General features: G+C 40.6%; 1 protein-coding gene across 3 annotated transcripts in view; it reads left to right on the top strand.

Annotated features, from left to right (window-relative positions):
- The window catches only part of kiaa1109 (KIAA1109 ortholog), an 81,282-nt gene that overhangs the window by 21,192 nt on the left and 32,487 nt on the right, over positions 1–27,603 (top strand). For 2 of the 3 annotated variants that reach the window (XM_041972786.1, XM_041972784.1), the window contains exons 21-54: positions 313–450; positions 1,057–1,233; positions 1,473–1,601; positions 2,206–2,325; positions 2,430–2,767; positions 3,405–3,655; positions 4,128–4,368; positions 4,529–5,020; positions 6,442–6,715; positions 6,831–6,968; positions 7,127–7,197; positions 7,779–7,952; positions 10,671–10,791; positions 10,960–11,109; positions 11,345–11,472; positions 11,747–11,949; positions 12,104–12,304; positions 12,413–12,624; positions 13,332–13,483; positions 13,721–13,871; positions 14,002–14,154; positions 14,253–14,493; positions 14,653–14,801; positions 15,765–15,996; positions 17,567–17,716; positions 19,472–19,656; positions 20,063–20,238; positions 20,354–20,939; positions 22,550–22,748; positions 23,081–23,344; positions 23,446–23,539; positions 25,384–25,590; positions 26,012–26,247; positions 26,447–26,691. In XM_041972786.1, the coding sequence (XP_041828720.1) occupies positions 313–450; positions 1,057–1,233; positions 1,473–1,601; positions 2,206–2,325; positions 2,430–2,767; positions 3,405–3,655; positions 4,128–4,368; positions 4,529–5,020; positions 6,442–6,715; positions 6,831–6,968; positions 7,127–7,197; positions 7,779–7,952; positions 10,671–10,791; positions 10,960–11,109; positions 11,345–11,472; positions 11,747–11,949; positions 12,104–12,304; positions 12,413–12,624; positions 13,332–13,483; positions 13,721–13,871; positions 14,002–14,154; positions 14,253–14,493; positions 14,653–14,801; positions 15,765–15,996; positions 17,567–17,716; positions 19,472–19,656; positions 20,063–20,238; positions 20,354–20,939; positions 22,550–22,748; positions 23,081–23,344; positions 23,446–23,539; positions 25,384–25,590; positions 26,012–26,247; positions 26,447–26,691 (6,978 nt within the window). Of the gene's footprint in view, positions 1–312; positions 451–1,056; positions 1,234–1,472; positions 1,602–2,205; positions 2,326–2,429; positions 2,768–3,404; positions 3,656–4,127; positions 4,369–4,528; positions 5,021–6,441; positions 6,716–6,830; positions 6,969–7,126; positions 7,198–7,778; positions 7,953–10,670; positions 10,792–10,959; positions 11,110–11,344; positions 11,473–11,746; positions 11,950–12,103; positions 12,305–12,412; positions 12,625–13,331; positions 13,484–13,720; positions 13,872–14,001; positions 14,155–14,252; positions 14,494–14,652; positions 14,802–15,764; positions 15,997–17,566; positions 17,717–19,471; positions 19,657–20,062; positions 20,239–20,353; positions 20,940–22,549; positions 22,749–23,080; positions 23,345–23,445; positions 23,540–24,443; positions 24,495–25,383; positions 25,591–26,011; positions 26,248–26,446; positions 26,692–27,603 lie in introns of all 3 variants that reach the window. The other variant, XM_041972783.1, reaches the window with a different exon arrangement.

The raw sequence follows: 27,603 nt of genomic DNA, 5'->3' as shown, positions 1-27,603 counted from the left end.
TCATAGTGGTTGTTCTCTATCTTCTGAATCTCTCTTTTTTTTCTGTTCATTCTCTCCCTTCTTTTGTCCTTCTTTTCTCCTGTCAGGTCTACCATTAATATGTACATTCAGCAGTAAATAAAGCTTAAATTAAAAAATAATAATTAAGTTTCAAGAGGAGCCTTGTATCCATAAAGCTTCTCTTGGCAAAGCTAATTTGTTCAGCACAACACGGCAGCCAGACCATCAATCTGCTGTCATGATGCCAGACAGGACAAGGTTTAAAAATAAATAACTAAATAAAGTTAAAGTCACTTTCTCTGTGGCCTCCAGCACTGCAGCAGTGAAGGTCCTGAGGGTCCATCTGGCTTCCTGGAGCGGCTGTGCTTTGAGATGAAAAAGGGTTACAAGGAAACCAAGCTTCAGATGCTCTTGTCTCCAGTTCACATCTTCATTAGTGACAACTACCAGGTAGTATACACAGCTACACAGCTGCCTGATGGGGCTGACTTTAGCGGCAAACTATTCAATCATTACTTAGATTTGTAGTTCAGTTTTGTCCCGTTTTTATATAAAAAGTGTCAATTTTTGTTTCTTATATTTGTGAAAACAATGACAACCTTTTTGATGAAGAAAGACATGTTGGTGTCTGTTGTACACGACGCTTGTAAAGCATCAGCAACACTGTGTAAAACCATGAATAATAAATGCTGTGTGGACTGTATCAACATTCTTGACAATGAATAAACAACTGCTCTTTAATCTGAGCGCTGGAATGATGATTCAGTCCTGAATAACTGCAGCCAGTTTTCCATAATGAGAGAAATGCTTGCAGCAGGCGCATTTTCAGTGATGGGATGAATTTCATTTGCTGCTGAGTGAATAACTTTCCTTAATCCCTGTCAGAGAATGTGCACATTCTCCATCCCCTCCTCCAGCTTGATAATAACATAGTGGAAAGATCAGAGCTTGTGCTTGAGGAATTTATTTATTTTTTCTGAGGATCACATTTTGTTTGTCATATGTGGGTCTAGCGATCTAAAAATAATAACACAGTAATCCTTCTTTCCCTTTCAGCGTCCTACGGCGGATGGAGTGTTGCGGGACGGACACCTGAGCCTGTCTGGCCTTCAGATGAGGGCGCACGCCATGTTCTCCGCTCAGGGCCTCCCTCTGGGTAGCGACACACTGGAGTACGCCTGGCTCATTGACATGCAAGCTGGTGGGCTCACCGGCAGGGTCACTGTACCTCAGGTTTGTGGATGTCTTTTTATTTCTTTATTTGCTGAAGTTAAGAGCATGCAGGAGAAAAATCTGAGCTGGTTAAGATCATGATTACATCACAGATCTTGAGGTCACACTATAAATAAGCTGAATAGACCTGGTGAAATTGCCAATTTGTGATGTTTTGTATTTCCTTTTGCTTTGTCTTGTCAGTTACTCTGTACATTATTTTACTAAAATTGTAAATTAAACTGTCTTGTATCTACAAGGTGGCCAGCATGATCGAATGGGGTGAGAGCTTCCTTTTCCACGTTGTGTCTCGAGAGTTCCAGCTCGAACAACCCAAACCTTCTGTCATCTGCCAGCATGGAGTCGATCGTCGCATCTGTGATGCCAAGGTACAAACTGGCAAATAAACCAAGAAATGCTGCATTTCTTCACTCACTTTGACTTTCTCTGATGTAGCTGTCAGGCTTTGGTTTGAACTAGTTGGCAGCTATGTAGCTGCATGTCACTCTGGATGCTGCTAAATTAGATCATTATGGCCGGAGTGTATTTTAGTCAAATTTGAATGTTGGTCAGATCTGTCCTGTGTGAAATGAAATGTTGAGCTGATATCAGATACTAAACAGAAACCACTGAAATCTCTGTTCTAATGAAGTATGACTCAGAAAAGACATTTTTTTTCCACAGTTTGAGAAACAGAATCGTCTCGAACACGTGTATTTCTACACATACAGCAGCCATACACAGCAGACATACGCAATGAAATATTCATTGATCTTTAGACAAACAAGTCTTTTTCTCAGGACGTCTGCCTCGTTGGCGAGCACTAACAAGGATATTTTTAAACGCTCTACCTGTGAGCCCTCATTAGTGTCTGACAGCTGAGCAGCTGTGGCCACGGGCGCTGTAGCAAAACATGAAGCGAAGGCTGAGACTAAACAAGAGCTTGCCCTCAGAGCATCGCTGAAAAGTTTCTTAACAGTGGTTGTCTTTCAGCTGAGCTGCCTGCCAGGTCACTGTCGCACATCAGAGGAGCTGAAGTACACCATGACACGGCTGGCCATGGATGGAGTCGACCTCTTCATCGTGGAACATGGCTGTGCTGCTAATATCAAGGTATTTAAGCACCTGTAGAATGTGAAGAAAGGATATTTTCTTTATCAAAGTTTGGCTTATTTGTGCAGATATTTTATTTTATTTATTTTTTTTACCTTCTGCAGACGGGTGTTGTCCGTATAGCCAACTGTAACCTGCACAACCAGGCAGTGGGGGAGGGTATCAGCGCTGTGGTGCAGGACTTAAACATCCGTCAGTACATTGAACAGCAGCAGCAGCAACACAGCGAGGCTGCCAGGCTGCTGCTGGCCGGGCAAGGTCAAGGTCCAGGTCAGCCGTTGGGTCTCGGTCAGCCCCCTTTGCTGCGGCGTTCTGTCTGGCTGGAGGCAGGTTCAGTCAACCTGAACCTCATCACAGCAGATATTGCCCTGGCTGCTGACCACCCAGCCAAATGTGAAGTCCAGAGGCATTTTCTGGAACTGCATGATGCTCAGACCAAAAGGTAGAAAACACAGACATCTTTTATTGAAAGAACAGCTTTTTAGCATTGTTATGTTTCTTGTTGACGCCACTGATCGCTATGATGTTCAATTTTATCTCTGAATCTGAATAAATTGTAGTTTTATTGAGGTAAAATAAGGGAGACTGGTGAGGGTCAAAACACATTTCAGAGAAATGTAAATGCAGAAAGTTGCGTTCAGAGAGGAGCTGACTCACCGTTTGAATCACGCACACATCTTCAGGGTGAGTCACTGATGCAGTCAGCAGTGTGTTCAGCTCATAATCTACTGCAGACATTTAAAGCTAATTGAGGTGATTCTTTTTCTGGCATTTGCAGTCATCTTGCTTTTGGTACATAATAATTACCACGGATTGCAAATGGAAAGGTTGCTTCATATTGCTAGTTTGATGTGAGATCTAGAGATGAAGTGTTTATATTTATGACTAGTGTCTAGCACAGTGCTGAAATCAGTCTGGAAATTGAGCAGAACTAAGTGAATGGTTCTCAGATGATTCTAAAGGATATTTGCCAGGCTTTTAGTCCGTAACACAACTTGTTCCTGAAGTTAGTCTCCTTTTGCAGCAACCCTAACTCTCAAACTCACATTCATTCCTTCTGCGTTCCCTCCCCTTTGCAGACTTTGGTTCCTGTGGCCGGAAGACGCCAGCATTCGCAATAAGCGAAGCAGGAACCGGTGCGGCTGCCTGGGAGGATGCAGGTTCTTTGGAGGTACCAACATGGGCCTGGACTTCTTCAAGTTAGAGGAGCTGACACCCTCCTCCTCATCTGCATTCTCCTCTTCCAGCACTGAGTCAGACATGTGCTATGGCCAATCATTGCTGCAGCCTGGGGAGTGGATCATCACAAAGGAAACTCCAAAAGTGGATGGTATGGATTTGAACAGATTCTCCCTATAATCAGTAGGAACAATTCTCCCCTGAAGGCTTTTTTTTCTTGTTTTTTATGGATCATGGACCAAATTAAGAATCAGCAATCTTAAAAATGAATCAATAATATGGGATTATTGAGAGTGTTTTTTTCCTGCTCACAATAATTCCAAAGGTAATGCTTGAAAACCATCATAAACATCATTAAAGAGGTTTTTGGTAAATTTTGTTCAGTGCAGTAACAGGACAGGTTTACACTCAGAATCCTATAAAACAACAGATACTTGTAAGGAACATTTAGATGTGCCATCTTTGTAGGAGCGAATCATATTCACATGTTCTAGATATTAAGGATCTTGAGTATTTTATCAAAGTTTCATCTGCCAGTTTCATTAAATTCATCTCAAGCAAGAGTTGATAACGTTTACAAAACACCTAAATGAGGCTTGTCTGTTGTATCCGTGTCACCTCAGGGAGGGTCGTAGGTCTGAAGACAGGGACACATTCTCCCTGTTTGCCGCCTGAGGTGCCTGAGAGGCGTGGACAGCAACACCTCAGCCTCCAGGTGCCCCAGCGCTCCCACAGCTCTGCCTCTTCCTCAGAAGAAAACAGCTCCTCCAGTGCAGCCTTACCCCTGCTGGCTGGAGAGAGAGATTCCCCCTCACCAAGCCATGAGGAACGCTTGTTCCCCGTGAATGGAAAAATCCCTGTTGAGTGAGTAATGAGCAAGACCTCCATCATAATAAATAATAAGAATACAATTAGGATTCTCAGCCTGGTTGTAGTTACTCTTTTATTGAAATTTCATCATTTAAATGTCCAGATAATCTGCAGTAACTTCTAAGTGTTAAATATTTCTCTTCTTACCTTGTAGAACCCTGGGGGAAGTCCCTGAGGTCTCTCCAGTCTCACCCAACAGCTCCCAGGATCGCTCCACAGTGCGCTCACCCCTCTGCTCCCCTCTTAAACGGCAGTCATCCGTTCACTCCAGTCGGCTGGGCAGCACCAAGAGCCTATCAGCTGCAGTATTCACTGAAAAACCTCCTCCAGTGCTCTCTGGAGGCGTGCAGTTCAGCAGCGAGGTTTCCCGCAGCGACGAGAACGTCCTGGATTCTCCTCGTCAGCGGAGAAGCTACGGCTCCTTTCCCTTCACCCCTTCGGCGGACTCAAACACTTTCCATCAGTACCGCTCAGCAGACTCCAGCATGTCAGTGGCCGACAGCGAGGCCTACTTCTCTGCCGCGGAAGACTTTGAGCCGATCAGCAGTGCGGACGAGGGTCCGGGGACGTACCCAGGCCGCAAGAAGAAGAGGAGGCAGCAGATGCAGCAGCCGCAGCAGCCTCCGTATCACATGGAGAACTACAGGTCAGATATTTGAGAAAATAAATCTGGGATATTTCGCTTCGGTGAAGCTTAGAAAAGTTTTTAAAGAGTTGGAAGTTCTGAGAGAAGAGTCAGCGGATGGTAAAGTACAAGACTGAGATGGGATTGAAGTGATAGTAGATTCAAGACATCCCACAGCAACATCAAAAGAGTCTCGTTATTTTTCATCTGTAACTGCAGATGAATTAATGATCTGTCAAATTCTGACCTTTCCAGATTTCCCAAAGTGTTACCCCTTAGAAAAATTATTAAGGAGCCATTCTGAAGAATTAATTATTTATGTGTTAAGATTGTGACGAGCACAGAAATTGGTATAATCAAATTTTAAAATTAATCTTTTACAATTGACTAAACTGCATTATTACAGTTAAACGACAAATAGAGAAGTAAAGTTTGTTTTGACTTCAGATTAAATAGGTTGCCTGAGGTTGAAGCAAATACAGCAGAAACCTTTTAAAAAGGACTTCAGCACAGAAGGAAAGGAAATAATAGGAACTGATTAGCTGCACAAGTGGTTGTAAAATGTCTTGATGGAACACCGTGCTCGACAAATCACGAATTTCATTGTCAAAATAAGTTTCTCTGAGGCTGAACACATTACAGCTTTAATTTATTTCTTTGATTGGATCGTACATGCATGCACAGACGTGATGTAGACGTGTTGAAGCAAATGAGATGTTTGTTCTGCGGGTTGCCACTTACTTCTGGAATGTTTGGCAAATTGGATTTCACTCTAGATGTACAGCTACATTTTTCCCCTCATCATAAATTGTTTTTGCATTTATTTCAGCATGCTCTTTGACTGATACAGCCTGAACCAAAACAAAGAAATCAATTTAGTCTGATTAAGAAGTTTCATATGGCAAACATGAGGCGGATAAAACTACAGGCACGCAGATTTATTTCTGTTGTTTGCTTTATGTACAAGACAACTCAAAGTGCTTTCCATAAAACATTTAAAGAATTACAGCAAGGTGCAAATTAAAAAATAAAAGTAGGAGAATACTCCCACATTTCTGGCTTGGTAGTTTGTTTTTAATATCACAGTTTGAAGCCCAGTGCTGACTTTTAATCTTTCTTCTTGTCTCCCAAAACTATTATTTTAGTTTTGTCTTCATTTAACTGAAGAAAATTCTGGTACATTCAGTCTTTAAATTGGACTATAATCTTCTGATGAGATGGTTATGTACAAATGGGGAGTCATCTTCATAATTATGGTAACATATTTTATTCTACAAATGGCATCTTGTGTATCACTGTTAAATCAAAAAACAGCAAAATAAGAAAAAATAAGGGATTGTTATGAGAATTGGTGCTATAATTACACATAAGGTCCGTTCCCTCTGCTCAAAATGCATTGATTTACTATATATATATATATCTATATATTTTTTTTTAAATAGCCGGAGTTCCATCTACCACAGCGTTGAAGGTCCTCTTACCTATGTTCTTAATGGGGAGCTGATCACTGAGCCCCGTCCTCTGCCGCCACCCCCAACACTTCCCCCACTGCCGCCCCATCCATTACCCAGCCACACATCTCAGGCATCCTTCGTCTCAGCTCTAGCTATGGAGGAGGAGAGCTCAGTGGAGGCTGAAAAGACAGCCGAACCAGGTCCTGTAACTCGACAGCCCCACGTCATGGCATGCTACCAGAACTACCTAGCCCACTATCAGGTACCTTCTCTAATCTTGGACCAGTTTTGTACTGGTAACTTATGAAGCCTGAAGATTTTGCACAATTTTTCTGGTATATTTTCATTTTGTCATCTTTCTACATGACCTCTGCCAGGTGTCAAATTGGTCTGTCAAGCAGCCGACCAATAAACGGACCTCTAAGTCTTCTTTACATCGTCCTCTTGATCTGGACACGCCTACCAGTGAGGAGAGCTCCGCCTCTTTTGACCAGCTGTCAGTCCCCAGCTTCAAGGTGTTTTACTTCAACTTTATAGTACTTGTTATGCATTTAACTAGATTTATAGCTCACTCATTGTGTAAATCTTCAATTAATACACACTGTAAGAATGTTAGAGGTTAAATTATATGCACTCATCATTCATACCAACCACATTTGCTTCTACATTGCAGGTGATAAAGAAGGGCCTCTCAGCCAGCTCTCTTCTAGATAGAGGATTGCAACTAATGGGAGAAAACAACAGGTATTAAAGCAACACAAAAAATGTAATTTAAGTCATCAAACAGATTCAGTAGTAAAAAAAAAAGTCATTACCATAACGCTGTAAAACCTAAAAATAGAAAAAAAGTAATTGGCAAGGTGCACATGCTGTTTTGACTACCATTTTTCACCCAACGCTGTAAAATTACGACAAAGTCTTAACAAGCTAAAAATCTAATTTTGAGCATGAATTCCACAAGAATTTACTGTTTGCTTGTTCTAGATATTCTAATATTCCCAAAAATATTTAATGGCTTTTACTTAGTTCAGGGTTGACATATGATGTCCAGTGCAAACAAGATGTGCATTCAGGAAAGTACGCAAAGTGTGTGTTGAGTTCATGGCCTGATTGCCAAACCTATTTACACATTTACCATCCAGTGGCAGTGCAAGACTTAAGAACAGGAGCTTCTATGTAAATGTGTTCCTTTAAAAATAAAAACATTGTTCAAGTTTGATTTTGGGACAGCTCAAAGTGATTTTACAACAGTGGGCCTTACATCCTCTTCAGATAAGCAGCCTCTCCCGGGTTTTTGATGTAATCGTCTGATTTTTCCACTACAGCACACCTTATACTCCCTTGGATAAGAGGGCCATGGAGAACACGGATGAGGACACGATGACAGATGATTGGACACTGGAGCAGCCTTTGACCCAGACCAGAACCACTGCCATTGTGGAGGTTAAAGGGGCCATCAATGTGGTTCTCACACCCCTTGTGGCTGAATCCCTGGACAGGTAGCAACCAGTCTTTTTTGAGTGTTTTATGTGTCCTGACTTGTTTTGGCCACATCTCCCTTAGCGTTTCTCACACTGCACTTTTATTGTTTCAGGGTATTTTTAGCCCAAGGCTAAGATTTGAACTTAAGCCAGTTTAATCCCTAAGCACACGGCATCTTGGATGTCAAATTCTGCTGACAGAGTTTCAGGGTCTGATCTCATTGTTGATGGTCTAGTGGGGCGAATCTGAAATTTGGCATTGAACGTCAGCATTTGGTTGTAAATGTTATTAAATTTTTTTGGCTTGTGCTATCTGGAATTTACAAGCTAAAAGGCTGAATTGGCCAGTATCCAAGTAATGACCCAGTACAAGAAGTCGAATGAAATTTTTATGTCTGAGTCATTTTATGTTTAATAAGAGATGGGAAATGAAAAGATTTTGAGATCACTGCCAGTATCTTTATGAACTCCCCTTATCGAGTCTTGACTCAGTTTTCTGAAAAACATGATCACTGCCTAAAAATCACATCTAATTTAAACTTTGAATTTAGTGTCTTGTCATCTGTATATGCATAATATGAATAAATTACTAAAATGAAAATAACTGAATATCACCTTTAAATTGACCTTTTTAAAGTAGCACTACATACCATCCTTAACTTTTACATTTTGAAGGCACAGTAATGTTTATTATGCACATTCATGGAGACATTTATTGCCCAACAGCATCTTGAGGCTGAAAAATTACACTTGCAATTACAGGTGATGATGCTGTTATAGCACAATATAGTTTATAGATGATCTCTCTGGTGGGTACAGAGTGGCAGTGCTGCCCGTATGCAGAGTCAGATAAACAGCGCTTGCATTCTGCTTTGCATTTGCTTCTCCCTTACCCTGCAGTAACACAATAAAGCTGCTCTCATTCAAATATCTTTGTTTTTTATCATCATAACACAGGTCTGAAATTGAAACTTAAAAGCGGCCCATGTATTTACATATCAACTTGTGGCCACTGTTACGGTCCTTGAATGAAAACATGGTGCGACACAAAAGAGACAATAACATACGAGGCCACCACCAAGCACCAACGTTTCAAAAGACGTTTAATTTTAACCAAACAAAAACAAAGGAGAAAGGAGTGCCAGCCAAAAGAAACAAAGAGGTTAAGCAGACTGCAAACCAGCCAAGCAGCTGACTGTAGGATATGGGCTGCTCCCCAAACCAAAAGTCCAAATTAAATGTGAAGAAAACCGAAAATTGGACAACCAGAGACTCACTGCTCAAAAGGCAGAAGAAACCAAATAACGCAGCTGCAACATAGGAATGGGTGGTCCCCCCCCCCCCCAGGACACCTCCCACAGGCCTTATAGAGTCTGGGTTGGCCAATCAGGTCTGTAAGACAAAAACCAATAATTAAACAGGGTTTAGAGCACAATGGTGCACATTAACAGCCACTAGAGAGAGAGCAGCTCACCTTACTACTACTCACTGCTGCTACATCTTGGCAGAGCAGCAAGTTGGAGGCAGAGGGGCTCCTAGGTCATGCTGCAGGGAATAGATCTGACTCTGTTGGGAAAGAAAAACAGAAAGTTTGCCATACTGGTGGTGTCAGTCCTTTTTTGCACTGCAGTGTGACAAGTTTTGAATTTGTGTGAATTACATTTTGGGGGAGCTCTGCACGCATGACCTTGCCTATCAGTCTACTCAGTCGCTCTGCCAGCGAAAGACGCCCAGTGCTCCCACCACAACGTAGCGCAAAATGAGTAGCTAGACTCTTCTCCTCTGTTGTTCCCAGGTGGTGGAATGATCTACCAAACTCTGTCCGATCCTCAGAGTCCTTATCCACTTTTAAGAGCAAGCTAAAGACTCAGTTGTTTAAGGAGCATTTCCACATTTAGCTTAACTAAATAAGTTAGAAAGATTTGTGCAGCTCTTTGGCTCAACCAAATACTGAAGAAGCTGTGTGCACTTATGCCCAAGATGATATTGTGTGATGAAATCGTGATCTTGTATTTAAACAAAATGACTTTAAAAAAAAAAAAAAAAATTATATGCACTGCCTCTAGCACTACATGACAGCACCTGTGTCCAACTGGACTCAAATCAGTCTGACTATCACTTAATTATGACGTCCCATCTTGTTTGAATTCATGCTTGTGTTGTTCTTACTCTCAAATGTAAGTCGCTTTGGATAAAAGCGTCTGCTAAATGACTGTAGAATAGAATAGAATACATCGGTGGTACCTGTTGGCATCAGTAAAGGAAGCTCAAAGGAGCATGATTTGATGTTTTGGAAAAATTGGAATCATTCTCAGTTGCATATATACCATATTTTTATTCACAATTTAGCAGCATATTTAGTATATGAAGTAGATATTTAATTTTCTTCATAAAGAGAACAATCTCTTTTCTTATGTGTGCCCAAAAATTCCTGCTCATGTGAGCTGTGCAGTAACTTTCCCAGTTTTTCTCTATTAAACAAGCCAAGTTATTCAGCTAAAAAAATTTCAAAGAGAGAGAGTTCAACACTCACTTTACTCTAATTTAGCTGAGAAAGTAATCTCTTCCAGCAGCTTGTTAGGTTTTACTTTTGGTGTTGTTATTTTTTAGTCTGAAAGACTGGCATGCTGTGGTTCTCTAAGGCTGCAGAGCCGATCAGATCTTTGACAAAATATCATCTACATATCTAAAATGAAATATTTAATGTTTGTACGTAATGCATTCCATCTCTTTCAGGTACATTGAGTCTATGGTCCACTTTGCTAGTATCCGACATCCAGCAGCCATCCTGGATGATCTGCATGGCAAAGTTATGAATGAAGCCTATCAGATCAGCAAGTCCACAGTCACTGAGTCTGTACGTATGAAACCTCACAGAACAGAGCAATACAACGAGATTATATGTTTTTATTTAAAAACTTTTAAGATTCAGTCAAATCAGCTTTAGTTTTAAAGTGAACCAAAGATTAATTAATTGCCCATTGGCTAATATATGTCTCATTGTTTTGGATGTGGATCCACACAGAGCCAAGCAGGCAAGCAGGAGCACAAGCTGTCTAAGACAGAGGGCACAACCCCTGGCTCGCTCAACATCTCCCACGGGCAGACAGAGCTGTCCATCAAACCGGATAACGTGAAAATCAAAGGCCTTCAAGCCAACGTCTCAGTTCCCAAGGTCAGACCCGTGACCCAGAGTAATGAGAGGCCAACAGTGCTCTCAGATTTAGCTCTGACCAAGCTGCCTAATGTTTAGGTGTTGCATTAAACATTCCAAAAGTCAGGTGGTCCCAAATACAGAATTTTACTATTTGAATTAATCCTAAAGCTATTTTATTTAATCATTTTAAACATGTTCTTCCAACAGAGTTCAGTAATGATTCGTTGTCTGTTTTTTTTTGTCTTTACTGCAGGTGAACCTCTGCCTCCTGCAGGCCTCTGTAGAGGAAGGGTCACCGTCTTGCTCCAATAAGTGTGTCACACATGTGTCTCTGGTGGCGCTGTGCTTTGACAGGATTGCCACCCAGTTCAGAATGAACAGGTAAGGCCTCCACAGCTTATTGTTTGTGGTTGTGTTAGATGATTATCCCAGTTTTGGGATTGTAGGAAAGTAATTTCTGAGAGATGTCAACTTTGATACAATTTAAAAAGAAAATTTCTTTTGTACCTTAAAACTAATAATCATTTTCCAAAAAAAAAAAAAAAAAAGCACATTGTGTAATATCAGTGAGACGTCATTAATAATGAATAAGAATTAAAATGTAAGAATAGGCATGTACAGACATGGACACACAGTTTCCTCCTTTTCCATTCAGGGGTATTGTAGAAGAGACTCCAAACACCACAGAGCATGGCCGACCCTCAGTCATGTTGGAGAAGTATGCATCAGCCACAAAGATGCAGCCTCAGTCTTCTGGCTCATTGCGCTCCAACGCCGGCATCGAGAAAGGCAAAGAGATTGCTGCAAGGCTCAATATCCACAGAATTCACAGCCAGCTGCGAGGCCTGGACTCCACAGGTCAAAGTCTAAGCTTTTAGCTCATTTACAACTTGAATTTTATCATTTATGTGTGAACACATAGAGTAGAAATGTTTCTTTTTCTTATTAAAATTATAAAACTACAAGTTTTATGTGGTGCTGTCTGACAGCAGTGTTTCTCCTCCCTCTGCAGACATTGGCACATGTGCTATCACAGCTATCCCTTTTGAGAAGTCCAAAGTGCTGTTTGGCCTGGAAGAAATGGAAGAGTTTTCATTAGTTGATGAAACCGATGCTCAGGCTGCAGCAAGTGATTTGAGTCGTTCTTCCACATCTGTTGAAAAATGGGGCTGGATCATGTTCGAATGTGGCATAGAGAACCTCACCGTCAAGGGTAAACCAGTCCAGACATTTTGAAAAGCGGTCATGCATTTGCATTTAGGATAAGGGATTTTTTGATCCTGGAGGTGTTAAGTTGAATATTTACCACACTGTGTTGCAGGGGGCCGTCAGTCAGGAGCTATTCTTTACAATGCGTTTGGTGTGATGGGTCGCTCGGATACTGGAGGGAAGACTGGAATGTCCAAGTCTAATGGCTCAACCGGCTCTCAGACAGGAAGTGGTTACAGCACTGACGTGTCTGATGAAAACTTGCCACACGATGCCGTCAGTCCTGCTTCAGATGCCAACGAGAACTCGGATTCAGACGACCAGGTAAGAGACAGAAAAATATCTGTGCTGCTGTGCAGTGGCTGACACATCCAACCCTCCTTGAACTCTTGTTCTGTATGTAATGAGCTTAAACCAGAAGATTTTGTGTTTTTTTCTGGGTATTTGAGTGCTTCAAAGTTGAACTCACTGTCCTCTACTTTTAGGTTTTGCAAGGCCAGCTTACATATAGTACTGTGCAAAGCTATTGAGATTTCAAATATATATATATATATATATATATATATATATATATATAATGTATGTTATCTTTAAAGATGAGCCACAAAATTACAGACTACGTAGACTGTTGCATGGTAAAATAGTTGTAAAACTGGTGCCAGTGAACAGCAGAATGCTGAGCAGGAAAGTGACGCTAGGAGACGAACAGCCATACATAACTGTTTACCAAAGAAGCAACATTTTCATCCTTTTTTTGTAATGAAGATGATGGTGGTCGTCTTGCATCAGCAGCCAGGCAGAAACATGAAGCTGACAGGTGTTTCCAGATGTGTTGTCATAAGCTCAAAATGTCAGTCAGAAGATTGGTATAAGTAAAGCAGAGAAAAGCTGCATCCATTTGACTCGAAAAGATGAGACTGGGCAGAAACCAGTGGGACAGTGGTACCCCCATTTATAGTTGTGTTATTAGCTTGTCAGATGAAATCAAACAGTTCTTTTCTGCTAAATCCTGTTTGATTCTGCTTCTGCAGGATGAAGGAGTCGAATCTGACGACCTGAAGAAAGACCTCCCTCTCATGCCTCCTCCACCTGATTCCAGCAGCATGAAGCTGACCATCAGAGAGATCTGGTTCAGTTTCGCTGCTCCCACTAATGTGCGCTCACCTTCACAGGCCATATCCAGGTATGACAGCACTGATTACTAAAATTTTATTGGAGAAAATGTTCATACTTTTACAGCAAGTCTATGATTAACTCTTAAAGTATATAAATGAGCCCATGCTTCCAAATATAATGTTGAATTTTAAGCTTTATTCTCACTCTGGTGCAGCAGTGACTAATGCTGCAAAATAAGTGTGTTGATCAAGAGTAAAAAAAAAGCAGAGTAAAATAATATCCTTTTCTTTTATTGTGTGTTTAGGCAGTTGAATCTGCTCAGCACAGCCACACCAGCCATTGGAGCTTGGCTGGTTCCCATTGACCAGCTTAAATCTTCGCTCCGTAAACAGGACATGGAGGGCACACTGCGCTTGTGTGCTGTTATGGGCTGCATCATGACAGAAGCTCTCGAAGTAAGCAGTGCCTATATTGTTAGAAATAAACATATAATTACACATAAAGAATTTTCTGCTCAAACTTTCTATAGCCAATGCATTTTTGTGCTTTTTGCATTTTTAACTAAATTCGGTTGTTTCCTAACAGAAAAAGAGCATCCACATCCCGATTCGCAGCAAGTACAACCGCGTGACGAAACGTGCTCGCTACCTGCATGAGAATCCCTCTTGTATGCTTTGCAACATCCTTCACCGCTACCTGCAACAAGCTGACTACTCTGTCATAGAAGAGGCCACCATGGTTAGATGCATGGTTGCAAAAACACAATTGGTGATAAGTGCTTCTCTGCCTTCTTTGCTAAGCTCAATCAGTGATTTCTTTTATGTTTTTCATCCCAGAATGATGGGGTCCCAGCCCTGGTGACTCTGAAGAAGGGCCTGGTAGCTTTGGCCAGACAGTGGATGAAATTCATTGTTGTAACTCAAGGTTTTAAGGCCATTGGTCTAATGAAACCCAACCAGCTAACCAAACCCAAGGAGCCTCAGCAGATCCAAGGCGACACAATCCTAGGCCTGGACAATGGAGCTGCACTGCAGAGTGACACCAGCGCTGATGGAGCTGAGTTTGAATTTGATGCAGGTGCGAACATACAGTTTTTTGCTCATATAAGAGCCATCCTTGTGTTAGCAATTTTTAATCTTTACTGGGTGTATAGAAATAAAATGTTGCATGTGGAGATGGATTATGGTTTTCAAAACTTTTTTTCTGGGAGTTTTATGTTATCTAATTATTGTGAAGCCACAGTGAGTGAACACACCATGTTGCTGGAGGGAGCATGCAGCCGTCCCCCACCTAAAGAAGCAAACTCTGGTCCCGTCAGCGGAGTGGAGATTATGAGGAAACTTTCCAAGTCCCACACACACAGCGAGTCTGCACTTAGAATAAAGGTACAAGCTCAAAATTCCATCTATCCACATCTTTGATTTTCATTTTTTTATCTAATAAATCCACCTGACACATGAAAATTTACATTACTGACATTATTTGATATGTGTATATACTAAATCTTATGAAACCAACTTACAGATAGCAGTATGCAGGTTTAGTAGATCCATCCTGCTCATGCTGTGATACACAGATAGCTGTGGAAGGTTGCCTCTAAGGCAGCCATAAATCTTGCTTTTGGAATCGCATACTGTCAGGTTACCAGGATTTATTAGCAAGAGTTATTTCATTTTTCCCAAAGAAGTAGAATTACAGTATATGGTGAGATATCAGATTCTCTTTTATCTTTGCTGGAGTGTGTAAATTGTCCTGTCAGGCAAAAGTTTTTTTAAACCCGGCTCCTGAAAGGTCATCAACTTCATCTTTTTTTTATGGAAACATTTGCTGCTTTTCTCACTTTTCTTCTTTTGGCTGTTGAGGGAAAAGAAGAATTCAACCTGTTATTTGTAGTTGTTATAAATGAGCATTTTTTTTTTTTTTTTTCCTGGCATTTTAAAGAGGAAGGTTGGAGCTCTCATAACCGATCTGCTAAAATGACTGTTATGTCCCTCCTTAAAGAAACTAGACACCCCACAGCAGAAAGGCAGTGCTGTCTAGATTGAGGTATGAAGGTGACTCCAGCTTTGGCAAACCAGAAGGATTAGAGCGTACACTTAGTGGCACGGTGATGCTTTTCGTTCTCTGCCAAATTAAAGTGCTGTGTGTTGATGCCATCTCTGGTTTTACTGAGCCGACTCAGCTCTTTTGTCTGAAAAGTATTCCCTAAACTTTGAGGTCAGCCATTCTCATAATGTTGCTAGACACGATTTATCCCACCTGTCGTTTAAATGAAATGCCACCTAGTACTTGTGAGAAATGAGACGGCGTGAGGATAACTAAGCAACATGCACATTTTTCATACCCAGGGTTCCCATCCCTACCAGTCACTGAGTTACACCAGCGGTGACACGGCAGCTGACTCACCCGCACATGTGAGCCGTGCAGGCCTGCCAGCCAAAGACAGCCCCAGGAAGGAGAGTCTCCTGAGCAACCTGACAGGCAGCTTTCGGAGTCTTCACAACTTGCTGGAGGGCACGCCTCAGAGGAACGAGCCGTCAGCCGCCACCGCAGCCAAGAGCAGCTCCCTCACCCGCACAGGTAGACACACAGACTGCTGCTAAGTGCAGGATGTGGAAGCTTCTGGAAGAAACTCATCATAAACATTTTTGCTCCAACAGTGACCTCTACTGTTCAGTAATGCTAAATCCTCAACCACATTCCCGCTGTGTGTAATTCATCATGTTGTATTCCCCATCATTCAGCAGCCACAGTGTAAAACAGCTTGGCTAACCAAAACAACAGTTATGGTTTGATGCCACATTAACTGACATGAAATGCTGCGTTTTTTTATTTTGCTCCTTTATTTTGCACTTAGACTGCTTTATTTTACTTTCACTTTAAATAAAATATATTATTATTATTATTAAAAATTTCACAAATTAGGCTAGATTTATTTGCTTTGGGCGTAGGGCTTTGGGTCCACATACGTGGCTGCTGACATATTTGTGCCACCATTTTTACTACGGTGTCTCTGAATGGACAAACAACTCTTTGTGTTGTTAAAAGGCACATAGAAAAAAATAACAGACAATTTGAAGTAGTTGTAGCTGAGGCCACTGCATCCACTCACAGATGAAAACATGTTTGTCTGGTAGAATTTTGGACACTGACAGCTACCATCCAATCACAACTGTACTTGGTATATGAAGTAATTTCTTTGCCAATCTTTACTACTAAATAACAGAAATTCTTACACACTGTACCCTACAATGTTATAAAATGTTTAAAAATATATATATTTTAAATATTATTATTATTATTATTATTGATATTATTACTATTATTATTATTATGAGACAAAGAGCGATTTCTTTCATAGCCTGCAGGTGCCTCAGAGGCAGTAGCCTTATTTTGTTTTTGTTTTTTTTTTGCAGTCTATTTTGTGGGCTGGATTTAAGTCAAGCATGCCTATGTGTGACTTATTTTGAGCTATTGAAGCTTCATATTCAGCTCCGATTAACAATATGATCAATTTAACTGTTCTAGTTAAAAACAAGTAAAATTAGTCCAGTGCCATCATAATACAAAATGATTCATCTTCAGCTTCATTTGTTATTTAATCATTTTGTTTTAGTATATGTTATGTTTTTTTTTTGTTGTTTTGTTTTGTTTTGTTTTTTTTCCCTAATTCTACACAAGGCCTACACAAGAACAAAATTAAACTAAACAAAGTGGGGGAAAATGCATATCCCACAGGGAAATGCTTTAATTTTTATTGCTTCAGAATGATCTCTTTTTAACTTTTGCTCATTTAGCTTTGTTTTAATTATTTTGATTAAGGGTTATTTATTTTGCATTATAAGAAATGTATGTTTTTTTTAAGCTCTAAGGTGTTCTCATTAAGCAAAAGCAGACTGCTGAGTGACATAAATACCATGTTACCTAATGATAAATTATCACCTGTCAAATCATGACCTTCCCATTCCTTAGTTTAATACATGTCTTAGAATGTTGTTAAAATAGCCAATAAGTCAGTTATGTTACAAAACTTTATTGGTCAGAAAAAATCTGCAGCTTTATTAATCATGAAGGCTGGCTGTGTGGTCACTGTGTGATGCTGAGTTTTAATAGTCTGTACCACGAAGCAATATTCTTATACCTGTTATAGGGACAGACATGCTGACCGAGCACCCGCTCCTGTCTGAGCCCTCTTCTGTCAGTTTTTACAACTGGATGTCCAACGCTGTGGGCAGCCGGACTGGAGGTGCAGCCCAGGAGTCCCCGGTCAACCGCTCCCAGCACAACAGCCTACAGACAGGTGAGACACCAGGGATTTGGTATCAGCAAGGGGGTGGGGAATTACAGATACTGTATGTTTAAAATGTTTTTTTTTTTCCTCATGCAGTTGGCATTACTAACTACTTTACACTTCCTAGTACACTAGGTTTTTACAGCTGAAGAATTCAGGTTAAATTTTCACATTATGCTGTTTTAATAGACTCACTGGATTTTGCTGTCGACACCTACCACTACCAACCTCTACCAGTTAACAGCCCAGAAGGAGGTCAGGCTTTGTTGAGTGTTGTTGCGATGGTGTTGCTGAACTAATTAGCTGTTAGTTAGTTTGTTGCTGTAGTAGTGAGATAGTCATCTCTGCTGCAGGGAAAACTTGGGAACAGGTGTGATGTTCCCAAGATGTGTATGTAAGAATTTCCTTCGTCTGCATGAGATGTTTTTTTTTTTTTGTAGTAAAAATTGTAAATGATATTGTAGTTTGTGGGTTTAGGTAATTGTGTGTGTTAAGTATCTGGTATTGAATGGGAAACACTTGTTAGGGCTGGCAAAGATTCTTAAAATGATTGTTTTGATGAGACCAGGTCCCATTTAACAATGGCTGGCTTTGTCCACAATCACTGATTTGTAAGAGACAATTTGTCTCTTACAAATCCAGTTAAGTCTCTCTGTACATGAAGTGTCCTGAAAAAACATCACAAACATAAACGTACTTTTTTCCAGTTTTAATGCAGATGTTATAGATTGCTAATCCAGCACCAGGGATCTTAATTTTTAGTTGTAAAATCAATGTAGGACCCTCCATAGATTTGTGGTCTTGTAATACAGTAGCTTGTTGTGTTACAGGAATGAGATGAAAGCTTTAAAGACTCACAGGGATCCCTGAAGGCTACACTCCTGCAGTTTTAGTGGTGAAACAAAGTTATGTTTCCTCTGATGAATACCTATCAAACTATGAGCATCACAGCATCTCAGTACTGCAATAACACTAATTCCTCCTAGTCCTGCTGTTTCGATTCCTTTGTTACTCTATCTTTTCCCATTTGTCCTTCCTAAGTAACAAACTGCCTTCCTCTGAATATAAAAGTAGTTATCTGTCATACACACCAAGGTGCTAGCCAGTGACAACACTGCAAATTAGCTGTTTGAGTTCCTCGCAAATAACTGAAGTGGCTATTTACTTTTTTTGTTAATAAATGTGCATAAAATGTGCGTAAATTTTCCCTTAACTACCTCTGTTATTTACCTTTAACATATTTTATGGGCAGTTGGAGTGGTTAAGTCTCTGCAGCGCTCACAAACTCCAGTCCAAAACCATAAAAGAAGGGTAGGGGAGCTTTATGGATATAATGGGAATGTGTGGATTCCCTTGATGCTTGAGTGTTGTATTTTACTTTATTTATTGCTATGTTACGTGTTTATACTGGTCCTGACAATGCTAAACAAAGGAAAGGGCAGCATGAGGAAAAGAGAGAAGAGTGAAGAAAAGAAAAAGGAGGCAAATATACAACAGAAAGAAAACAACAGCAACATCTGTACAAGCAAAACAGAGAAACCCGACACCCAACTGTTACACTTGTAAAGAAACCTAAAACAAAGCAGACAATCATGGCGAGCACCTATAAGTAGACGTACTAAAAGAAATGTGAACACCATCAACTAGTATATGAAAACATATCTATAAATACAGGTAATTAAACCTGTGACCCAGCACTGTAACTGTAAAAGCATGCACATTATAGAATATATCACACCTTAACACCACAATGTGTCCCCTCAGGTGGAATGTGTAACCTTCCCACTATCCCCTCGGCATCAGACTTTAATACAGTGCTGTCCAGCGACCAGAACACCCTGGATGGGGACCATTCCCAGCATTCCCAGCACAGCACAAGCCAGGACGATATGGTGGACATTGAGGAGGGCAACCAGTGTCCAGCTGCTGTTCAGCTGGCTGATGCTCAGGTGCTGTCAAAATATCTAATTGGATTTATTAACTTTGTTCCGTTGTTGTGTTTTTCATTTGGCAAGCAATTCACATATCTGCTGCTCCCTGAAATGTGTGTTTAGATGTGATTTTAAATTGTTTTGTTTTAATAAGGGTTTTGTATTTGTGTTGATGGTAAAGAAGCAGGCAGAGAAATACAACAAGCTGTACGCTGACTGATAAGCATACAAATGTATGGAGAGAAACTGTGTTGCATCTTTATGAGTCATCCTCTTCAGCTGATATTAAACAAGTGAATCATTTTGTGAAGAATAAATAACATGATGAATGTAGCAATTAGATGCGTTTTAACTCTAGTCTGATAGGTTCAGAGGTTAATCATTAATAAAATCTGTTCCTTATTATACTTTTGTCCTCCTTCAGGTTGTTTTTAAACCCTTACTGAGCTACACAGGCATCCAGGCCCAAGATACCACTCCACTCAGTTACAAGATGTATTTTGGAGAGCATCTGTCTTTTTCTGGCAACCTAGACTGTCTCAGAGCAGACATCGTTGACTCTGATACATCTAAAGAGCGCAAAAACAAGCGATCCAGGAGGTAAAACAATCCTAATCTTAAAGGAATAAATTTTTACTTATGTTTTTGCATGGCTCATATTTAAATAAAGGCATAAACTGCCTGTTTGATACTGCCTGTATCTCTGTACACACAGACAAGGCATGGTGAACCTTCCTCCACTTGAGTTCAAGCCTGCACTGCTGATCGAGACCTTCAGTGTGAATGCCGTGGTGATCGAGAAGTCGACCAGTGCACCGCAGGGCCCGACTGCAGCTCCACTGTCCTTCCACGACCTCAACCGGCGCCACTATAACACATTTCACTGCGATTTCACCACCGCCTGCCAGGCCATCAGCCAGCGTGTTGATATGGCCCTGGTACGTCTCATTCACCAGTTCAGCACCATGATCGACGACATCAAGGCCACGCAGACTGACATCAAGCTAAGCCGCTACACTGCCGGCTCCGCCTCCCCGACGCCGACCTTCAAGGCCCGGCCATACCGCCACTTCAGGTCCTCAGAGTTCAGCCGCAGCTCCCGGGGAAGCCTGAACGGGGCGGGTCGCAGCGGAACGCAAACCCTGAAGAGCAAAAGAGGGGTAGGCGGAGGAGCAGGTGGAGGAGGAGCAGGAGGTAGCGGTTTACCTCCTAATGGGCCTCCATCAGGCATGGACACGCTGGGAAGAAGAGAGCCCAGAGGACGCAGCTCCCTTGGACGTTCAGAGCGACGTACTTCTAAGGTAACTGTCAAATTGTGTGTTATATGTCTGATTCACCTTTTAATGTCAGGCATTTTTGTCAGGAGTTGTCAACATAGGAAAAACTAATTAATTTAATAATCTTTTTTAAACGTGCTGTGTTCGCCATGCCTGGGAAGTCCCAATTTCTCACTCTAAACTATGTTAAAACTTGCTAGAGAGAAAAATTCTTCCCATGATCAGCTCACAGGGGACATGTCATAACAATGCAAAGAAATAGTAATTGATGATCTTAGAAGCTACCCAACAACATGCAGATCAGATTTAGATGCATTGCCACTCATTTCAGTCTCCAACATCGATATTACGATGTTACGATATTTTGGTGTAAGTTGGTACATCTGCTAAGAATTTAAAGACTACAAAACATTAAACGCTCATGCAGCCATTTTACAAACGAATGGATGAAGACCTGCAAGACAAACTGTCAGGCAGCAGCTACTCCATCCAACTGAAAATCTGTATGTTTGTGAGGTTTTTATTGTGATATTTTTTCATTCTCACATAAAATATATTATGTGTTCACCTTTATGGGTTAATTACTGTTAAACAAATATTTTCAGGGCATTATATAAGGAACACACAAATGTCTAAATATGCAGGATTAAATCCTTCATTAAATACATCTTTTTTTTAAGTTTGTTTATTACCAGAACAAAAAAAGGTATTAAAAAAACAAACTTTACTAATTTGATGGTATTTACATTCTGAAACGAGTCCTTCATGTTTTGACTGAATGCCTGGCAGAACAACGTGGGGTTGCCACGTTAATGCAGCCGTTGTGTTCTTTGCGTTTGTCTGCATACTTTAGAAGTTGCACAAGTCGGATCTAAGATTTTGTAAAAGTTTGGCACCGTTGCGACTTCCTGCCTCGCATATAAATGGAGAGCTCTTCTTCAATTGTTGATTTACAAAGCTCTGAACTAAAGCTTAGTTTTCTAAACGGATCATTGAGGCAGTTTATGCGTGTGTGTGTGCATAGATAGATTTCAAAGCTGCTGATTTACATAATGAATATGAGACGGATTAAAATGCAGTATCAGATATATCAGCAATAAACAAAAACAGGAAATGAAGACTCAACCTAAGCTGTAAAAAAACACTGATACATTGGTTAAAGCTGTTGCCAATTATAAAGCCAGTTCAGGCCTTCATTAAGGCTAGTAGTCCAGTTACCTTGTAACAGCTGTCAAACTGTCTTCAATATAATGGGTAGAATGACAAAATTCCTTCAGAGGCAGACATTTCCACCAGAAACCCTAGATGGAGCCAACAGATAATAAAAACTTTTCAGCCAGCATTAACTAAAATACTTATGATTTTGGAAGGAATAACAGTCTCCCAGTACAAACTGCACCAGCTATCTGCTGTAATATCTCTAAATTATTTTTACTAAAATATCTGCACAAGCGTCTCATCAGCTTTTCATAAACTGTGACTGCTGCGACAGCTCACATCATTATAACTGTAGTGTGACAGCTGTCAGCCAGACAGAGAGAGAATTAAACAGCAAGGCTGTTTATTGACCCTTCAGCCGTATGATGCATATTGTGGTTCTTTTGTTTGTTTCGTAACTTGCGTCACATCTTCAGGTGTCAAGGAAGGGCTCCCGTGACGTAGCTGACCACATGGCGATCCAGATGGACGACTCTGACTCCATCACAGTGTCAGAGCAGAGTGAGCCGTCAGCAGAATGTTGGCAGAACATGTACAAGCTGCTCAACTTCTACTCCCTCATATCGGATCCCACTGGCATCCTGGAGAAGAGCTCCCCGGAGAACTGCCTTTCAGGTGGAAATCAGCTTCTAGCACTCAGACAGATCTGAGTTTCAGACCTTTATCTTAACTGTGCACATTCATGCTGCTTTCCTGTCACTTTTACTGGTCTACATCAGTGAGATATGGCTTCATTTTAAGATTACCTCCTTCTCTCTTTCCCTTAAACCCATCTATCTAACCCATAAATAAAAGGAGATTATAATGGTAGTGGCCTAACCTTGCCATCATAATTCAACTTTATGTAAAGTAAAAATCACAGTACACTTATTCACTGTTTAGTCTTTACAGAAGTTTGAATAATAAGAAAAAAAGAAATGTGTTCTTTCCTCTCATCATTTCTGCAGAAGGTGGGCGTCGTCCCTCCGAGTCGCTCTGTAAAGTGATCTTCGAGAACGAGCAGCAGGAACCCACCACACCCAACAAGCCAATGGGGGGGGGCGGAAGGCGTCGCAGCCTGGTAAGCTCCGAGCCGCAACACGTCACGCTCATAGTGTTTGGCATCGGCATGGTGAACCGCACACACCTGGAGGCGGATATCGGCGGGCTGACCATGGAGGCAGAACTCAAGAAAATCCACGGGAGCTTCACCCTGAAGGAGAAGATGAAAGGTAAAATCTCCACTGGGAGTGTAATTTTCCCGATGATGAAGTTTCATGTGCAACATAAGTAGCATGTTTTTTTATTTGGTGTGATGTTTCTGTTTCTGCAGATATTCTTCATCAGAAAATGACAGAGACGTGTGCATCGGCTCACATAGGAGGAGTAAACATCGTTCTGCTGGAGGGCATAACACCTGACATTCAGTACGTACCGTCTGCTTCAATTCAGCCAGTTCATGAAATATTTTAGCTTATATGATATAAAAAAAACAGAAGTTGTACTAATTCTTTGTATGGTCTGTGTATGTTTGGCCATTGGATTGTGGACTGTCAAGCCCCACCCTTTAGGGTGAGATCAGTTATTTTTCAACCCTTCAAAGTTTCTGACTGTAGAAACACAGGAAAAAGCGAACCGTTCCGCCCCATCCCGTCCTGAGCCGGCCCTTGGTGGAAACTGGGCTATACTATGACCCACTCCTGTAAGCCCATCCCACCTCAGCACCTCGCTGCGATTCACTCACGGAAACCGCCACTTCCGGTCTCAAGATATTATGTTTTTTGTGCGTGTATTTAAGTGATTTTAATTTATTAATTGATTTATTTACATTTTTGTTATTATCTTTTTATTTTTTGCTGGAAACCGCCACCTGGGTGGTTATGTTTTGATAAACATTTGAACAGTCATTCATTTATAAAGAAAACCAAATTAGTTCAAATATGGAGCCTTGAGGCTACAACTGAGGGAGATTTGAGACCGCCGACAGATATATACTTAAATCTATTTGTATGTAAGTATGATTTAATCCAAAGCATGGCTAGACTAATTGATTTAGACTATAAGATTATTATTTGGTTATTTGCTTTAATCTGTGTTGTTTACCACATACTGTGATGATTTTTTCTTTGTTGTTTTATTCTAACATGATTTTAACTCTTCTTCTCTGTTCTCTTTGAGCTGCCTAATTACCTTATTTACTTTAACAGAATCATTGTGACTGTGGAGAGCTTTTTTTACTTAGTGTCTTAGAGCTGTTTCACACTTATTTCTGCTCTTCTTTCTCCTTTTTTCTGTGTCTTTTCTAAATTTCTCTTCCAACTACTTGCATAGACTGGAGGATTTCCCAACATCTCCCACCAGCACTGCTAAACAAGAGTTTCTGTATGTTAATGCTTCCATTTAGGGCCCTCATGCGTCAGTAAACCAAATCCTCCATTTGTCTCAATCACTTGTCTACCACTCGTACTTTTAGTGTGCAGTTTCTGAAGACGTTCTCAGTTATGTTTGTGAAACATAAATGAAGCCACTTTAATCCGTTACAGAGCTGCAGATTATAATCAGATCTTTTTTAGATAAACAGAAAAAAACAGCCTGTTATGTGGTTTATCTATTAGTTAATCTTCTTAGTGAATTATTATTGCAAAGGTGTTTGATTTTTATTAAATTTGGTCTTTAAGATATTTTCAAAAAGTAAAAAATATAGTTAAACTTTAGGTTAAAATTTCTCCTATCTTAATGTGGTTGGTTACCTTGGTGTCTTTTAGAAAAACAGTAGCAGAAGATTTTCATATTTGAGAGGGTGGGACCTTCAAATGTTTGTAATTTCTGCTATGAAAGAAAAATCTTTGAAGGGAATATTCAAATATCAAAATAATTAAATTCTTAGTAAATCCTTAAGTAATTGTCTAACTAAATCCTGTGGCTTTGCTGTAAACTCTTTTTGACCTTGTTATTAATCTGACAAAATACTGAAATGTTTAGCAATCTCTGGATTTATTAGTTTATTTCAGCACTTGTTTGGCTAAGAATCACCACCTAGGAGACCAGGCATTCGTGGTCTCTTAAATAATCATCATTAATCATTCTGTCATTGTCATGATTGCTTATTCTTTTCATTTTGCCTTCCTACCAAAGGAATGCCATCCTAAATCTGCATGATCTGTCAGTGTCTGGTGTCCTCTCAGTAACTCCACATTCATTCATAAGCCCACGTTGTCTCAGTAATAAAATTTCCACCCTGTCACTCATTCCAGTTCACCCTGTGTTTCAGAACGGTCGTCAAATGTAACATCGCCAAATCCCAGGCCATGTATAGCGCCCAGCGGGGACTTAAGACCAACAATGCTGCCGTCTTCAAAGTGGGGGCTATTATGATCAACATCCCTCAGCATCCAGCGACTCTGCACAGCATGATGGTGCGCAGCTCCCACCAGCTCTCCAAACAGATCTCTGACCTCATCCGCCAGCCCTCAAACGTGTACGTCTCCCACATTTGTCTTTTTGTTTTTCATCAAAATCAAAAAATAACCTTACTCACCAGTTTCACATCTGCACTAGTGACGAGTTAATGCAGCATACCACTCTGTCGCCTGCTTTCAAAGCATGTTTCCATGGTGATATTTTGAATTATGTTAATGTATTTGTAGCGCCATAGGTGTTCTAGGGATATTAAAGAACTTGCCTGTAATTTGTTATTTCTTGCAATGTGAGCCAGTATCTGCAAAACTCTACATAATAACACATAACTAAATCAGAGCAGTAGCAACAATTTTTCATGTTTCTTGCAAGCTTTGAGACTGATGAGGCACTAGATCGTATATCATGTTCAGAAGCTGCTAATCAGACAGCTTATATTGCGTGAATAAATTTTTTTTTTTCATTTATTTGTTTTTTTTTAGCCAACCTCCAAATAGAGAGGATACCCCCACTCCACAACCATCTGACAAAGCATCTAGCATCAATCAGACCCCCGTTGAGGCCAATGAGTTCCCACAGCTTCCTGAAGGCTTGGAGAAAAAGCCTATAGTCCTCAAGTTCAGCGCCATGATGGACGGCATCACCATCGGGGCTGCATTGTTGCCCTCACTGAAAGCAGAGTACAAAATGGGCCGCATGAAGAGCCATGGCATGACAGGTGTGAAAATTAGCTGTTTAAGTGCCAGTGAAAGGCAGTTTAGAGAATGGCCTGTTTTTCCTGCAGCATTGCTTCCACGTGGATCATGCATCAATTACCCTTCTGTGACATCTTCTGGATAAATCTAGTCTGAATACAAGTTTTGTCCATAATCAGTTCTGACTAAATTACATTTTTTTTCTCATCCTCTTGTGTTTAGGAGCACAAACTAGTTTTACCTTTGAGCTGCCAAACCACAGACTTTGCTTCCAGTCGAAAGTGTCTCCTGTGGACATGTCAACCATGTCGCCATCAGCCAGCCTCACTCTGCCTCCAGTCACAATGTCAGGAGAGTATATCATGGAGGACCATGAAAGCCACTCGGATCAGGGCTGGGCACCAGATGACTTTCCAACAAAGCAAGGAAACTACCTGCAAGGCAACTACCTGCGCTGTGTGGCTGAAGTAAGAACTTTTTAATTTATATACTTTTTTATTTAATCTTTATTTAACCTGGTAAGTTAATTAAGAACCAGTTATCATTTACAATGATGAACCTGTGCCGTGGTGATTGTTATTTATAATGAGTAAGGAGTTGAGGTCAGCAGGAGTTTTGCATTTAAGGTTTTTATAAATAAACATATACCCATAGATCTGTCTACAGGAATGAAGTGATGCCCATTTGAAAAGAGAATACAGATCGCAGTGATGAGTACTGAAAGAAGACAAAGTGGATAGCAGCATGGTAGACGACATCCTGTTTATTAAGGAGCTGCTTAAGAGCACTTCTAAAGATTATATCATCATAATCAAATATTAGAGGGATTGACATTTTAATGAGCAAGTGCTTTGCAAAGATGATTAATTATGGCACAAGAAATTAATCCTCGATTTAAGTCTGAAAGCAAGGTGTTGATGTTCACATAAAAAGAAATGGAACTGTCAAACCAGATACCCATTTATTTGTGTCAACAAACTGAATTTCTGAAATATCCAGAAAGAACATTATTTTTTGCGAGGACACTTGATCTGTGGTAAATTTAAGTAAAAAAAAATATACTTTTTGTTTAACTTGTGTTTAAGTGAAGGCAAAGGTTTGTGAAAGCCAACTTTAAGCTGTTGAAACTGTGTTGTAGGGAAGTCAGGGCAGGGTTCAACGATTGACCAGACGTGTACAAAATGGTATCATCTGCATATGTGAGATGAGTATGAGCAATATTTACCTGCAGTATAAGCAATATTATTAACGTAATTTTAAAAAGAGTTGGACCAAGTATGGATCCTTGAGGAATACCCTTGGACAAAGGCAGCTGATCAGACAGAAGACAGGTCCATTCTCAATATTGGAGCAGTAACTCTTAAAAACTACCAAGCAAC

Source organism: Melanotaenia boesemani, chromosome 20 (genome assembly GCF_017639745.1).
Source record: "Melanotaenia boesemani isolate fMelBoe1 chromosome 20, fMelBoe1.pri, whole genome shotgun sequence".
In the NCBI taxonomy this organism is placed as follows: Eukaryota; Metazoa; Chordata; class Actinopteri; order Atheriniformes; family Melanotaeniidae; genus Melanotaenia; species Melanotaenia boesemani.
The sequence above is the reverse complement of the archived record's forward strand: the minus strand, read 5'-3'. Positions and strand labels throughout refer to the sequence as shown.